The 16461-nt window shown below is 56.5% G+C and overlaps 1 protein-coding gene across 1 annotated transcript; it reads right to left on the bottom strand.

The window, feature by feature from the left end:
• Window positions 1–167: 167 nt before the first annotated feature.
• CAVIN1 (caveolae associated protein 1) lies at window positions 168–14907 on the bottom strand. The gene is made up of 2 exons (XM_005139848.3): window positions 13973–14907; window positions 168–2159 (listed from the first exon to the last, which is right to left on the bottom strand). The coding sequence occupies exons 1-2, from the start codon at window positions 14390–14392 to the stop codon at window positions 1494–1496; spliced, it is 1086 nt and encodes a 361-aa protein (XP_005139905.2). The 5' UTR covers window positions 14393–14907; the 3' UTR covers window positions 168–1493.
• Window positions 14908–16461: the final 1554 nt, after the last annotated feature.

The following is a 16461-nucleotide window of genomic DNA, read 5'->3' as shown; positions in this document are numbered from 1 at the left end:
GCGGGAAACCCAGCTGAGTTCCGGGCAGCGCCGTGACGTCACCGCGCCGCCCACCGCTACCGCCTCTTAAAGGGGCAGCGCCGAGCGCTGGCTCCGCAGCCCCGACGGTGCCGTCCTCGGTCCGTCCGGTGCCCGGGGCCGTGCACGGAGAGGCCGCACGCGGGTGGTTTAGAAAAGAGACTTTATTTGTCGCGCCCGGCCCGGGGAAGGGGGGAAACCTGCGAGGGAACGGCCCGGGGGGGGCCCCGGCACTGCCGGCCCGAGGGCACAGCCGGTGCTCGGGCACTGGGGCTGCCCGCAACCGCCATCTGCTCGGGAACAGAGGCTGCGGCCGCGCCGCCCTGGGGCGGCTTTACCGGGGCACCGGGTCAAGCCCCGGGGCCAGGCCGGTACAGCGGACGATAAGCGGGACACAGCGCTTAGGGGACAAGCGGGTTTATGTGGGGTTAGGCTGGCTCCGAGGGGACGGGAGCGACCGCGCTCCCGGGTAGGGTCGAGCCCGGCGAGGGGACGGGGACGAGCGGGACCCTCGGGCGCAGCCGCTCCCGCAGGGCCGGGTCTGAGCTGGCGCTGCCTTGTGCGAGGTGAAGCTGCAGCAAGCGGGGGAGAAGCGAGAGGGTTGCGGGAGCCGGGGCAGTGCCGGGACCCCGGGGGAAGGGGGAGCTCGGAAACGCTCAAGGTCCGGGGCTGGCCGGTGTCGAGGCAGCCTCGCGGCATCAGCGCATCCCGAATCCCGTCGCTGCCAGCGGGTGTGGAGGGACCGGATCCAGCACCACCTCCGTGCGCTCCCTGGGCAGCCGCATCCATAACGCGGCCGGCAGGGAGGGGGCAGCCCCGGCGCTGCCATGGCCCCAGCACCGACGGAGGTGCTGTGTGGTGCCACACGGTGCACCCAGGGCTGGCCCCGCTGCAGGGTGGCAGCAGCGGGACACGGAGTCCTGGGGAGGGCAGAGCGGCTCAGGGCTGTGTGGTGGCCATGTAGGGCTCTGCCTGTCAGCAGGACTCCTGCTCGCTGGGTGCAACCGAAGCTCCTCAGCCCCCTCGGATGCTGGAGCCCCCCTGCCTGTGGGGCAGCCGCGGGGGGGATATGGGCGATGCTGTCTTGACACCAGGTTTTCGCTTCTGGAGGACACTTGAGCTTTCCAGGTGTACAGCCGTTATCTTGGTTTTAGCACTGTCCAGCTGGGCCGGGTCCCCATCACTCAAAGCCCGTCTTCAGGCTCGGTGCTAAAGGCTTTCTGCGGCAGGAATGGTCTCCAAAGGGTGATTGGACAGTGTAAGAAAAAGAGTCCCGTGTTCCTAACGTTTGTGTGCTAAAACTAAAACATAAACTACACCTTGTCCAAGCAGGCAGGGGATTGGCGTCGGCTCCGCGGGGTAGTAAAGATGCATTGTGTACACTTGCCCTGGGGCACCAGGGGCAGAGAGAGCTCGAATGTGAGTGAATACGTGTTCAGCCGCCGTCCACAACCCTTCCGCGCTGCAGCCCTGGCCTATTCGCTGTCGCTCTTGTCCACCAGTACCGCGTCCGACTCCTCCGTGATCTCCAGCAGTGTGTGCGTCTCGGGGCTCTCCCCACGCATCAGATCCGAGTTTTCTCCCTCATCTCCACCCACCTCCACCAGCTCCGTGGCTTTCACTTCCACCTCCCCCTCTCTTATCTTCTTGACATGGAAAGTGAAGGGTGGCACTTTGTAGACGGCTGTCTTGGACCTGGCGTAGATGGTGTGGTCCGGGGTGAAAGACTTCCTCAGCTTGTCCCGAGAGGTCTTCATCTTCTCCCTCCTTTCATTAGTCACAATCTTGGTGCCCAGTTTGTTCATCCTCTTCTCCAGGTTGTGACGGGTCTTCTCCAAGTTGTGACGGGTCTTCTCCAGGTTCTCCTTGGTCTTTAGCTTCGTTTTCTCCATCTTCTCCTTCGAGAATGCCTTCTTAAAGTCATCCACTCTTTTCATGCCGCTCCTTTTGATGCGCTCTGCCCGTGACTCCTCGATAATCTCTTCAATCTCCACCTCTTCATCTGAGGAGAGCTGGATGTGGTCCTCCTCTGCATGGTCCTCACCCACAGGCCCCTCTTCACCCTCACCTTCCTTCTCCAGCTTTTCGCCCTCCTTTAGAGACTTGCTGATGCTCAGTTTAGACGGGAGCTTCACTTCATCCTGCAAGACACAGAGCGGAGCCAGTGAGACACAGACACGCACACGGATCCCGGGCTCAGAGCCACCCGCAGGTGACACCGGGCCTGGGCCCGTCCTCCTTCAGTGCCCCTGATGAGTTACTGTCAGGAGGCTCTGCCCCAGCAGCTCAGGCCTCTCTGTAGTCAAGCTCAGGATTCCAGGCTGGTTCCAAACCCGTTGTGACTCCAGAGCTGCCAGCACTGAGCCTGTTCCCTTTGTGCTGTGCCCCTCTCGCAGCCCCAGTTCCCCTTCACCAGGACCCATCACACCCTCCCAGCTCCGGGAATGCTCCAGCCGCATCCTGCTGCAGAGGGAACCCCTCGGGACAATGCGCTGCCCCTTTGCCCCCCAGCACCCGTGGGGTTTCAGTGGGGGCCCGGGGCTCGGTGCTGTGCTGGGCTGCAGATGGCAGCACAGTCCGGAGCCGGGATCTGGCCATGCAGAACACAGGGGCTGTGCATCCCAGCCTGTGCTCAGACCTTCCCAAGGCCTGCAGGACCCAGACTCGGGGCTGGGACATCCCTTGGGATGCAGCAGACCAGCCTGGTTTTCCCATTGCCCCGCTCGGGGTAAGTTAGGGAATCAATGCGAGCTGTGTCTGAGGACAGCAGGAGCAGAGCCTTGGCCTGCAGGGCTGTGAGGTTACACGGCCTCTGCTCTGCACGGGGTGAATTCATTCAGCTTCTCCGCTCTCCCGGGTCAGCCAAGTCTCTGATCCCAGCGGCAGAGGACAAGCATGTGCCTGGGAATGGGGCACAGCTCTGGAGTGGGATTGGTTTTCATGTGAGCAGCACATAGTGTGCGTCCCTGCACTGAATCACCTCGTGTCCCGGCCAGGCTGGAAATAGCCCATCACTGCCTAGAGCACTGCAGCTGCGGCTCCCAGCGCTACTGCCCCACTGGTTTGAACCTATGGGGCCGGGGGGAGAGGTTGGAGCTCCCCCAGCCCAACGGCAGCACAGGGAACAGGCAGGCACAGAGCGGAGCTGCTGGGATGGAGGTGCGGAATCCAGGGCATTGCCAGCCCCATGCAGGCAGCAGCAGAACTGGGGCTGCCGGTGCCCCCCATGTCCCCAGGTGTTGGCTGCTGCTCTGGGTCACACCTCCACAGTGGTACCCACTGCTCTGCCCATCTCCAGCACCTCAATGCCTCTCTTGTGAGGAGCCCAGAACTGAACACAGGGTTCGAGGTGCAGCCTCACCAGTGCCCAGCGCAGGGGGAAGATGTCCAGAGCCAGGACACCCGTGATGCTCAAACCAGCACAGCAGCCACTGGGAGCTGCTTCTGCACTGGTCCCTGTGTGGTGCCTGCCGTGCTGTGTGCACGCTGCAGGCTGGCCAAGGCCACCACCATGCAGGACATGGGTGCTCCTCCTGCCCTCGCACCACTTGAGAACCAACACGAGCTGATGGAGTATGTGACTGCAGCACAGCTCCAGCTGGGGAATCCAGATGCTTCCAGCTGTGTCTCCTTCCTCCCCGGCACTGCTCCGTGGGTGAGCAGTGGTGCTGAAGCAGGAGAGCATCCAGGGAAACCTCTGTGAGCAGCGACAGCTCAGCTCCATGGAGCATGGGGTGACATGGGCTGCGGTGTCATGGTTGAAGGGCAGAGTGGGGAGCACAGAGCTGCACCCTCCGGATCCCGGCTCAGGTCTCAGATGCTCTCTGGGATGGAGGTGAGGGGACCACATGTGTTTTGGTCATTTACCCTGCTGCTTGAAGGAAAACAATAGCCAGGCTGTCCCCAGGGCAGGGCAGGATCCTGCTCTGCACAACAACACCTGCTGGAGCCATCCCAGAGCCCGGCCAGCCCAGAACATCAGGAACTCCGGCCGCTTCCTTCCCTCTGAGTCAACACAATGAGCCAGAACAAAGGCATCCCCCTCTCCCTGGCACCACTGGCCCTGGACCTGGGCCATATCCTGCGAACTCAGATACTTATCGGCCCTTGTTAACTCCAGAACATGTGTGTGCAGGAGGAAACAGCACCTCCGAACCTCCCTGCCTGCCACAGAGATAACCACAGCTCCGTGTGTTACAGCCCCGAATGCACCTTCTGGCCAAATGTGGCTTTCTGGGCTGCGCCAGCAACGCAGCACCCAGCTCAGCACCATCCTGCAGCTCTTCCCTTGCAGCCACAGCAATGTGGTTGGCAGCAGCTCCCAGTACATGGGGCAGGTGGACAAAGGGGCTCTTTGCAGTCCCTGCCACTGCACCCAGGACCAGCAGTTTGGTGCCAGCTCCCACAGGGCGCAGCATGGGCAGACCCACACTCCTTGTCCCATGCACCCCATGGTACCCCATGCTGAGCATCCCTCACGTGCAGCTCCCCACCCACACCCAGGCACTGCCCCAGTGGCACCAATGGCACCTCCTCCCTGCCCAGTGCCTGCACACACAACACTGCCTGGGGGGATCAATGGGATCTCGCTGGAACAATCAAGAACCATCGCAGGTCTATGAGTGGCTGCTACACAGATCCTGCTCTGCACTGTGCTCTGGGCACTGTCTCATGATGAGCCACATTCTGTACCCCATCTACTTGATTTTTACTGGGAAAACACCAACCCTTGAAGAGAGTGAGCCCCAGCTCCTGCCTCTGGGCACCGCTCTTTGGTGGGGTGCTCAAACGGGGGCCCCCATCAGCAGATGTGAACCAGTTCTGTGCCCGGATGGCTCCCACTACCACAGGCATTGGGCAAACAAGGTTCAGAGGGTTTTACACAGGAGCTCTTAACACACGAGCTTGGGCAGGGCTGTGCCTGTGGCAGGACGGGCAGCACATGTGTGTGTGTGTGTGTGTATGTGTGTCTGTCTGTGTGTCTGTGTCTGTGTGTCTCTGTGTGTGTGTCTGTGTGTATGTGGTGCCTTGGGAGCACCCGGAGGGGCCCCGCTGCCTGGACCCAAGGCACTTGGCTGCCAGCAGATGGGTGCTGGGCTGCTCGCCCTGCGCCAGGCCCTGCTGTGGGATGTGCCTGCTCCGCTGCTCCCTGTTTTCCAGGCGAGTTCCCATGCGGTGAGTCACGGCCACCCCATGGACACCAGTTCGTTGCTACAACACATGTAAACACTTCCTCGGCCTTATAAAAGGCCAACGGGGCACAAAGCTGAGCTGCATTCCCAGCCCTGCACAGCTCTTCAGCACCAGCAGCTCTTCCCAATGCTCCCAATGTGTGAGAGGGGCTCTGGGATTGCTCCGATGGGTGAAGGACTGAGCCCCAGGACTGCCAGGCACTGCGGGCTCCGCTTGGAAGGTTTAATGGAAGGGTTTTACACACACACATGCCAAGCACATCCGCAGGTCACTGTGCTCCGTTCCTGTCACACACACAGCAGCGCAGCCGGGTCAGGCCGGTCCACATGCAGCTGGGCCATGCAGAACGTGCCCTGCTCGCATCCCCAGGCTCTGCTATGGGATGATCCCAGCTCCGATGGGTGAACTGGAGCCTCTGCCCCGTCCTGCACTCACCCAGGGCAGGCTGAGAGGGGTAACCCCCAAGTTTCCCCTGGCAGCTTCCCCAGGCAGCCCCGTTCCTGGGATGGGCTCACCTTTGCCTGGATCCGGGATGGTGCTGAACCTGCACTGATGTGGCTGCTCCCACCCCCGGAGCTGGGTGCTGGACACAATAAGAGGAAGGCTTTAACTGGGCCCTGTGGTGTTACCAGCAGCTTTTGTGGTGTGAGATAAGTGTTGGACAAACAGCAGTGGAAGTCACCACTGGCTCCTAGTGATGGGCACTGGGGCTGCTGGTGCTGCCCAGGAACAGCTCCTGCCCCACACAACGGGAGCTTCACACCCTCTGTGCTCTCTGCCTGGCTTGATCTGCTTAAAACAACTTCAAACCATTCCACAAACACAAGCTAAACCTTCCCAGAAGCCTGGGGAGCATTGACCAGGTCCCTATGGCAGAGGCAGAAACGGAGGCTCAGCGCACAGCTCACATTTGCCCAGCCACAGCACACACCAGCAGAGCCAACTGCTGCTGGCTCACAGCCCTTCATGCAAGCACACAGCAATCCCTGCCTGCCAGGGCACAGAGGTGAGTGCGTGACAGGTCCCAGGATGCCTGGGAGAGAGAAGATCCCGGCTCCAGCAGCCCCGGCAGGGCAGCAGCAAGCGCAGGAGGCAAGAGCAGCATTCCTGCCAGCTGGAAGCTCAGCCTCGCAGGCTGGAGGCTGCAGCAGCCACAAGCAGAGAGGCAAAGGCTCTGGAATCAGCAGCTTCAGGAGAGCTTCAAGGGCATCTTCAGGGAGTTCTCCTGCTGAGGCCCTAAACTGCTGCCTCCCGGCACGTCTTCTGCTGGTGTGGGCCACGGCACCCTTCCTGCAGCCGGCTCACAGGGCACAGTCTGGGTCTTCTTGGGCTAAGACGAGGAAAACGGCGTTTCAATGGCCACGCAAAGGAAGCACAATGGAAGAACTTACCTGTCCCTGCTGGGCACGGCATCTGGAACATTGCTGACAAAGTCACCCGCTTAGCATGGGAACAGGCAGAGGGAGAGGCACAGGGGGTGTTTTAGTAAAGGCAGAAGCCAGGTAGCAAAATCTGACAGAAAAGACAGCAAAGATTTATCAGAGGGAAGAGCATCCCTGCCCCATGCACAGCAGGGCCTGGAAGGTGCAGAATCCCTCTTATGGCTTCAGGCCCATTACCCTGCGTGCTGCCATAGGGCCACATTCTGCCTTTTCCTCATGCTGCTGCTCCCAGTGATGTGATGGAGCTGTTCCGGAGGCTCCTCAGATCCCTGTGCCGTAGTTGAACACAGAAGCTGCTTCTCTGCACCAGCTTATGAAGAGACAGTGATTTTAAAGCCTGTGTTCTTCACTCCAGAACGCAGCACTGGGTTTGTCAGCACATGGACCATACCAGACCCCGGTGCTGGGCAATACCCAGCAGCTCACAGACATCTGTACCCAGTGACACTGGGCATGGCCTCGACTCCTGTGTCCCAAAGGTTGGATAGATTTTATCTCCAAGAAAATCAGAAGCCTCCAGTCCTTAGAAGCCTGAATCCTGCAGCCCCCAAAGAACACTGCAGGGACAAAGGGAAAGACACACAGTATGAGGGGTAAGAACAAACTGGGTTGGGATGAATGGGATAAGTGAGTTTGCTCTCAAGCTGTACCTCCCTGACTAGTGCAAGTCCCTCTCTATTGTGCAACCTCCTTGGCACCTCTTCCTCCCAGGCACATCCAGTAAGGCCGGGTCCTGAGAGGCTGCAGCCTCCCCAGCAGCTGGGACAAGGAGCAGCCCAGCCCCAGCACTGGGGCTCCTTCAGAGCTGGTGGTGCAGGGAGGAGCAGCAGTGGAGGCGAGGCTGTGCTTGGAGAAGGGTTTCAGCCCTGGTGGGGCAGAAGAAAGGCAGGGCTGGAGGAAACCGAGAGGTAAAGAGATGCACAGTGACCAGGTTGGGTTTTCCTCCCCTCTGACAGCAGAAAAGAAGGGTTTGATCCTGTTCCCAGGCTCTGTACAACTGTCTTTGCTCTCCGAACTGCTCCTCCCGGATAGACCTGTCTCGACGATGGAGTCTGCACTACAGATGATCTGCAGATAGATCCATGCTGATGCTGACGTTCGCATCCTCACTTAAAGCTACAGACTAAACATCCTGAGGCCTTTTACTCTGCATGTTTCATTTCCCCTCACTGACACTGAGCATCTCTGTTTCTGGTCTTTGTCCTGTGTTGCAGCTCCAGTGGAGCTGTGGTTCTTCAGGTACCTTTAAACTGTACAAGATCTTGCAGAATCCAGAGGATGACGTTAGCCCAGCCAGGGTACAAGAGGCCATAAGCAAGGTGCCAACAAGCTTCGGAGTCACTGCCATGCTGTGTATGGGCCACAGACACATCGCAGCTCATCAGAGAGGCTCATTCCTAAGGGAGGGACAGCTCAGGGGAGCAGGGAGATGCAGGAACGCTTCCCACCCTGAGCCCATGGTGTGCTGAGGGATACAGGCTCACTCTTCTGTCCTGGAGCTGGGACAGGGACAGCACAGGCAGCGCTGCACTGGGAGCGATGCTGGAGGACACCTCCAGAGCATTCCCATATCCATAAACCGGGGCAATGGGGATAACAAACAGGAGCAGCACCTCCTGTGGCACTCACACCCTTGCAGTGCCTCGCAGCACCTACGGCACAAAGCAGCTTTTACCACCTACCAGGCAAATTCCCACCCAGGGCGCACTGGAGAGGGCTGGGGCTGAGCACTCAATGGCTTCTCGAATGCTTTGATTTCCAATCCCAGACACTCAGATCCACTGCTGACAGGCCCAGGGGAGGCCCAAGAGAGGGATACGTGATCAGAAGGAGTATTACCTCTGGTTTGGTTTTCCTGAGCCATTAATAGCCCTTGGAGACAATTTCCTGCTGCACAGCACAGTGTGTACCTCTAATGCTGAAAGGGTTTCAGCATAGCACAGTCCTGGCACTAACTGCTTATGAATAATACCTGAGCACTGAAATATTCATGCAGTTGATGCGCAGCTGCAACAGAAATCCACGCTCCAGAGCTGAGTGCTTATGGTAGAAACACTATAACCTGCACGAAGAAAACCCTGCAAGTGGGAGCTCCTACATCCTGACATGGATTTAAGGCTCAGACTCCCTCCTGTGAGTTATTATCTCGAGACTCTTGTAGCTCAGTAACGTGCAGGGTGTGAAGGATTCTTTCCACACGTTCACATGGTGCTCCTTACAAGGGATGGAGAACAGGCAGGTCCAGGGCCTCCCCCCGTGCTGACACGTCTCTTCATCCTTGAATGCTTTTGCTTAGGCTCCACTGAACCCAGGGCATGGACCCACACTGCCTGCTCCTGATGCTCTGACCCCTCTGCTGCCATCAGACCCAAGCCTTGGCCATGCCCTGCACTCCCTGCCCTGCTTCCCACCACACAAGTCCTTTTCCACGTCTTCTTTTGGGGAGCACAGGCCCAAACCCGAGGCAGCTCAGCTCTGGCTGCTGCCCAACCTGCAGCATTTGGGTTGGGTTTGACATTCACCCTCCTCCCCAGCGCCCACAGCCTCGCTGCTCTCGTCCCTATAAGGCCCCCTCAAGGCACAAAAGCCAAACTGTGCTATTTATACTCCCAGCCCTACCTACCCTCCGCATTGTGTGCCTGAGGTTCGTGTTCCAGCCGATCCCGTATCCATCCGGCCCTTCCCAGAGGAGCTCCATGTCCCACCAGGCATCCCCTGTAGAGCCCCAGCTGCACAGCATGGAGCAACCCTGGCCACAGGCTGCTCCTTCCAACCACCACCACCACCATCCCAGGCAGAGCTGCCTTGAACCCAGCGCCCCATTAAAGGACTTCAGGAATTCCCTCCTGGATGCGGGTGCTGAGGGCTGCCTGTAAGAAACCAGAATCCAGGCCTTTGGCATCTGCTGGAATAAGTTTAACTGTCAGAAAGCATTTGGAGGGATGGATAATGCTGTGCTCTGGTGAGGGCTGCCACATGCCATTGCACAGCTGAGTGTGGCTTTATGGGACATGTGTTATTTCATCATGAGCTGCAGCAACCAGCCCCACATTCTTGTCTCCTACAACCAGGAGATTTGGGATGAGGTCACAGAATCACTGAATGGTTTGGGCTGGAAAGGAGCTTAAGATCATCCAGTTCCAACCCCTGCCATGGGCAGGGACACCTCACACTAAACCATGGCACCCAAGGCTCTGTCCAACCTGGCCTTGAGCACTGCCAGGGATGGGGCAGCCACAGCTTCTCTGGGCACCCTGTGCCAGGGCCTCAGCACCCTCACAGGGAACAGCTTCTGCCTTATCTCCAACCTGAACTTGCCCTGTTTCAGTCTGAACCCATCACCCCTTGTCCTATCACTGCAGTCCCTGCTGCAGAGCCCCTCTCCAGCATCCTTGCAGCCCCCTTCAGAGCCTGGAAGCTGCTCTGAGGTCTCCATGCAGCTTCTCCTCCCCAGGCTCAGCAGCCCCAGTGTTCCCAGCCTGGCTCCATACAGGAGGTGCTGCAGCCCCTGCTCATCCTCGTGGCCTCCTCTGGACCTGCTCCAGTTTGTTTTTATTAGCAGCCACTCTCAACACATTTGCTGGTGTCCTGATTTCCCCGGAGCCTGGGACAGGCACACAAAGGAAGCACTGAGGCCTGCACGCAGCCATGGGACAGCAGATTCCTCAGGAGGGCAAGTTCTGGCTATGGAAAGAGGACAAGAAGTCTGCCAAAAGCCTGTCCCCTTTGCTGTCGGTAGGCAAGTCTTCCAAAGAGAAACATAGGATTGTTTGGAGGTGGGGGGGGTAGTTTTTTCCAATGTAATGCTCCAGAACTGATCAAATTCCCTACATTCCATCAATAGGGAAACTTCCTTTGGCAGGAATCAAACCAGCTCCTGGCAACATCAGGTACCAGTGTATGTGAGAGGGAGCAAGGGAGCAGCACAGGCACACACGGGGCTGTGGGTACAGGGCTGGGTTAATGCAGCTCCTCGGGTGCCCAGAGGATGCTGCTTCAGCCCCTGCTTTCCCCCAGCCCAGCAGTCCCAGCTCCAGAGCATTCCCCAAACACAACCTGATTTCAGTTCCTCCTCATCCATCAGCAAAGCACAACTTTCACCTCGTGCCAAAAGGTCTTCTTTGCCCTCCTGGAACAGTTCATGTGTAACTGCCTCCATGCTGAGACAATAACCCTAGACCCAGCTTACCTCCAGCTCCCTTTAATCCTCCGTAGCACAGGATCAATGACACCACATCCCACAGAGCACACCAACTGTCTGACCTGGCTCTCTCACTGCAAACAGCCCCTCCTGGGTTTCAGTAATATTTTATATCTATTTTATATCTTTATATTTATCATCTTCAGATGATTTGATCTCTTGTTCTCCCCAAAGCCCAATAAATCTTTGCACTTTTAGCCATAGCAACAGGCAGCGCGATTGCAGGGGCAAGGTAAGCACAGCTCCCCAAAGGCAGCTTGCTCCCAGCTAGGAAGCAGTGAGAAGCTGCTCCCCACCACAGAACGAATTACACTATAGCAAAGTCCCCAAGACAAACCTTGGGAGGGGGTCTGAGAAGTGAAACAGTGAATTAGGAAAGGGTTATTGTGCGATTTTAGGTTTGGTTTAAACCACAGACACAGAACTCAAGAGGCTTTTTCCTCATTAACCCCCCCGGGGGGAGCCTGTCCCAGTTTCAGGTTTATAGACTCTTGCTGCAGTCTTTTTCAGGGCATGATTATTAATAGTGAAGCACAGAAGGACATCATCAGGCCACGGGCAGTGGGGTGGGGATCACCAGCAACAAACAGCGTTGGTCAGTCCTGGTAAAGCAGCTGCACATCAGCCTCTCGAATGTACCCCCAGAGCCAGCACCTCTGCCTGCAGTGTTATTGTTAACGTGGTTTGCACAAGGCCAGGCAGTGCACTCGTGACTGGAGCTGAATTGAATCCCTTACAGTGCTGGAATGGTCAGGTAAGTACGGGAGGCCACAGAGCTGTGACCTGCTGCTCTGCACATCCACTGGGGGCTTCCACTGCCTGCCTGTGCAGGGATCTGTGCAGTGACAGCTCCAGGGCCCCAGGGAGACACAAACCCCAACACCCCCCCCAGGCCAGAACCAAGCAACCAAACCCCCTAAACCCAACCCAAAACTTCCCAGATCCCCCTCAATGGTTAATAACTTCTTTGGCATAAGAGGCCTCCACAAAGAAGAGAGTCTCCTGCAGAGGACAGACTATTTTCCCTTACAGCAAGCCACACAATTCCAGGTTGTGTACACTGCAAATGCCATAGTGATGTTTTTATGGCATTCATGTACAAAGTAATGCAGCTGTTAAACAACCCTGTTCCACAGGGAAATGAATCATGACAATAGCTCTGAGACACACTGTGCATTGGTATCAGTTAGAAACTTCCCCTGTTGACCAACACTACATTTCCATTGTATGCAGGGAAGAGCAGCACTGCTGAGGAGTGCAAAACCATCCCCTTTCTTTGGGGGGGGTGGTGCCTGTGCCCAGGCCTGGCCACCCCATTCTGCTGTGCAGCTCTGTCTCTGTGCAGCACCATCACCCAGAGCAGCATCTGGTACTCAGGCCCATCCATGTGGTTATTGCCTATTTCTCTCTAGTGTTCAAACACCCGAAGCCCATCCTGGAGCTCGTTGTCCAGTTCAAGCACCACATGAAGAGATAACCCAAGAGTTTCACCTCCAAGAGAGACCTTTGTTTGCCTGAGCAGGGCCGATCACAGCTTGGATCCCCCCGATGGGATCCTCACCCTCTGTCATCCCACAGAGTTGGGGCACTGCCATAAGGAGCAAGAGGCTCCATTTCACATGAAGCAAACCTGGGGAATTTCTCACATTCGAATCACACTCAGTTCCCTGCTGGGAAATTGTTCTGAATTACAAATCACTGCTTTTGACTCCCTAATAGCTCCATGATTCACAAGATCCCTGTAGTCCCTTGTCAACTGAAGCACTCAGAGGCGTTTGAACCCCATTTCCTTCAGAAACAGGATTGCTTTATAGATTAAAGACCAACTCTACTCAATACTCCTAAGCAACAGCAAAGCCAAAGGAGCAGCTCCCAAAAGCCCCAGGAACTTGCCAACTTCCTACCTATTTCCATAAGCCACAGGGAATGTTCTGTTTAAACAATTCCCCTCACTCTTCTCACTTGTCTGTTGCTTCTGCAGTACATGTAGAGTTCCACCTGACTTCTCCATGGGTAGATCTAGCCTCCCCCAAAGCCTGATACAAGTAACTTGTCATAAATGTGTATCTCTGCTGGTTAAGCTGTTGCACGGTTGGAACAGGCTCGAGCATTGCAGCTTTCTGGGCATGATAAAACTACAAATGCTTAAGCTCTGAATCAGAGCTATGCAGGCCCCTGGACTTGGTAGATTCCTGAGCCTATTGTGCTCAGCTCTCTCTTCAAACCTTGTGATAAGAAGCATTCCCCTTTTTTCCCCCTTTCTTCTTCTCTCCCTTCCCATGATGAGCACTTGATGCTTCTTTCTTTGTCCCCGGCACTGTCTATTATTAACCCAGAGGCTTCTAACTGAATCATTAACTATTTCATTCACTTCTCTTCCGTGGTCCAATACAAGAGTTTGCTCTGATAAGGAAGACTCCAGCCAGGAACTGACAGGAACATTCTCCTCCCTTTCTTCTTGCTTAACATCAAATTCCAACACTTACCCAGGGGGGAACACGAAACAAACCAAAGCTCTTCCCGACACCACTTATTGAACATTCAACACTTCCAGCTCACATGAAAAAGAACGTGGGAGTCCATACAACACAACACAGACCCGAGCACTGGGGCTCAAGGAGCTGCTCTGCTCTCCCTCCAATGTCTCTGCCTGTCCCATTTCACCCCAATGCTGCTGTTACTGTCTGCTTGTTACCAGAGGCATGTCACAAAGGTGAAACATTATCACTGCCCATGCAGCAACACACCTTGTCTCTCACTAGAGCAGACACTGGCACATGGATTTACAAGACCCCCTTCCTGAACCCAATGTGTTCTTGCTCAGTTTTAGCTGAGCAGTAAAATCAGGTGATTTCAGTATTTCTGCTCCAGTGCAATGGGTGCTTAGGGCCGTCCTTGCTGTCTTCATTAAAACTCCTCTTAAACGTAGCAGCTCTACCAAACCCTGTCTTAGAACACCCAGACAATGTTAACTCATGAATGAGAGGCTGCTGCTGCTCGGTTTGGGCTGCCAGGCAGCGAGGGGAGAGCCACTGACCAACCATACAGCGTGACAGCCCCCTCCACAGCGAGAACCCCCAGCAACAGGACGCAAAGCACGTGTCAAACAGCTCCTTACCTGGTAGATCATGACTTTGAAGTTCCTGCGCTTCAGGAGCTCTGCTTCGTTGGCCTCCAGCTTCTTTATCTGCCCCGCTTGCTTCTCCAGGTTCTGCCGAACGGTCTTCACGTTCACGCTCACCTTGCGCACCTTTTCCAGCATCTTGTTGACGGTGTTGCTGGTGGTGGTGTGAGCCTTTGTCAGCTTGGTCAGCTCCCCCTGGATGCTGGTCACGGCGCTATCCATGTCTTGCTGTCTCTCCTCCAGCTGCGTTTGGGTCAGCTGGATCTGATCCACGGCTCCAATGATCTTGTCCAGCAGGGTCAGCACCATCACACCATTGATCTGGTCTGCTTTGATGGGTTCTTCGGGCGCAGGCTCCTCGGAGGCCTCCGAAACGGTCGGTGGTTCGATGATTTGCAGAGTAGTCTCCTCCATGACGGCTCGGGAGTGGTGGTGAGCAGCGCCCGGGAAGCTGTCACTGCAGGGGCAGAGAGGAGGGGAAGCTAAACCCGAGCCTGAGCTAAAGCCTGCGCCGGGAGCCGCGCCAGGAGCGTGGGGATGTGTGTGCTGCACTGCAAATGGCACAGCCCCGCAGAGCCCTAAGCCAAAGTGCCCTGCTAAAGTCTCCAGGCTTGCAGGTCATTGGCTGACTCCACCTCAGCAAAGGACCCGCTGCCAAATGCCTCTGACCCACCCTTTCTGAAATGACTAAAATAGTTGGAGGGGAGGCGATGGCTCTGCATGCAAACACAGGCACAGCGCAGCCAGGAATGCAGAGTTCTGGAACAACCACCTCCTCTGCACCACGGGTCTAAAGGAACGAGGGGAAAAACAAGCCTCGAGTGAGTAAATAAATGCTCAGGAAGCTGCTGGAAAGAAGCTGTCCCCATCCGGGCACAGCTGTGTGCAGTAAAGGAAGGCTGCTTCACACAGCGGCACACGCTCAAGCTCAGCTGGAAAATCCACATCTTCTGCCAATACTCAGGGGCTGGGGCTGTTTTCCAGGACTCCAAGAGCCTGAGGTCAATACTTTAAAGAAAAGCTTCCATTTGGATTCAGTAGTGACAGCGCATTCACTCCATAAACACGCAGGCTCCCATGCCTGTGGATGTCCCCACAGTACAAACCTCTATGTGGGTTTAACACAGGGAGCAGGGAATTCACTCCTGCAGGGAAGCCCCCGGACATTCCCACCTCAGTGCAGCTCCTTCAGCTCTGCTGTCCTTCATCCACTGACAAATCCAGGCTAAGCTTTGAAGAGCAGGACATGTTTCTGCACCCGCCATGCTGCAGGCAATGCCCAAACACTGTGTTACCTAAGGCTTTAGTGGTAAAAAAACCTGGTTCAGAACTCACTCACGTTTGTATTGCTTTGGAAACCAAAGAGAGGGAGAGAGAATCCTTATTTTGCTAACTTTTAACCCCAGCATTGGCACAAAGCAATTCAGAGCCTTGTGTAGCGTTGGCAGCTGACAGCTCATGGAGCCAGCACCAGCTTCAAGCCATAGAACACAGTAGGGAGGTGCCACGGCAACCCCCCAGGACCACACACAGGAGCAACGGGACAGCAGAGCATCACTGCATCCCAGGCCCAGGCTGGGGAACCCACGGGACACAATGTACAGGGATATTGTTCCCTGTGGAATGCTCCCCACAGTCAGCACTTTCCCTGCCCCTGTGCTCTCCCTCCATGTGACAGCTTCTTTCTGCTGCAGCGCTGGGCTCCATCCGCTCTCTCTGGGCAGCAGTCGGTCCTGCCGTGGGCTTCCACAATAGCCATTATGTCATGGAGTAAAAATAGCTTGTTTTCCTACAGCCTGGATTTTCCTGGAGGGACCCTTTTCTCTTCCTGAGCATTTCTTTCCTGTGTTTGCTCCTGATGAGTCAGTGCCATGGAAAAACCCCCTCGCTGCAGTGAGGCAGTGCTGAGGCTCTGCAGTTCTCACTAGGAATATCTGCCTCGGAGTGGCTTTCCACAGGGATCTGCTGGGCATTTGTGTGTACAGGGCAGGAGGCAGAGCAGCGCTCTCTGTATCTGCCATGTATTCCATGTGGGATTTCAGTGCAGGCCCCATTTGGGAATCAGTCTGAACTGGTCACGCTGGGCAGAGCAGGCAGGGGTGCTCGTGCCTGGCTCGCAGCAGAGGGGCCGTGCTGCTCACTGTGCTGCACTCACCCTGAGCAGAACCACTGTGACCAATTGTCCATGTCAGCACATTGCATTCTCCCACCAGAAAAGCCAAGAGGTGGCAATCAGCAGCCTCGCCCCCGGAGCCGCTGGCACCAGGACACTGGCCCCGGACTCAATCCCTTCCAGCACAGCCACTGTCCTGCTGCTCGGTGGGTCTGGTTTGGTCTCCGGCTCTTCCTTGCTGGTGCTATGGCCTCGGTCCCAGTGAGCGCTGCAGCTGTGCAGCACTGGGGATGTGCTGGGGGCATTGCACACACACGGAACCCGGCTTGGGCTGAGCTGGAAGGGGCCTTAGAGCTCCTCCAGCTCCAAC

This window comes from Melopsittacus undulatus, chromosome 17, assembly GCF_012275295.1.
Source record: "Melopsittacus undulatus isolate bMelUnd1 chromosome 17, bMelUnd1.mat.Z, whole genome shotgun sequence".
Taxonomy (NCBI): domain Eukaryota; kingdom Metazoa; phylum Chordata; class Aves; order Psittaciformes; family Psittaculidae; genus Melopsittacus; species Melopsittacus undulatus.
The sequence above is the reverse complement of the archived record's forward strand: the minus strand, read 5'-3'. Positions and strand labels throughout refer to the sequence as shown.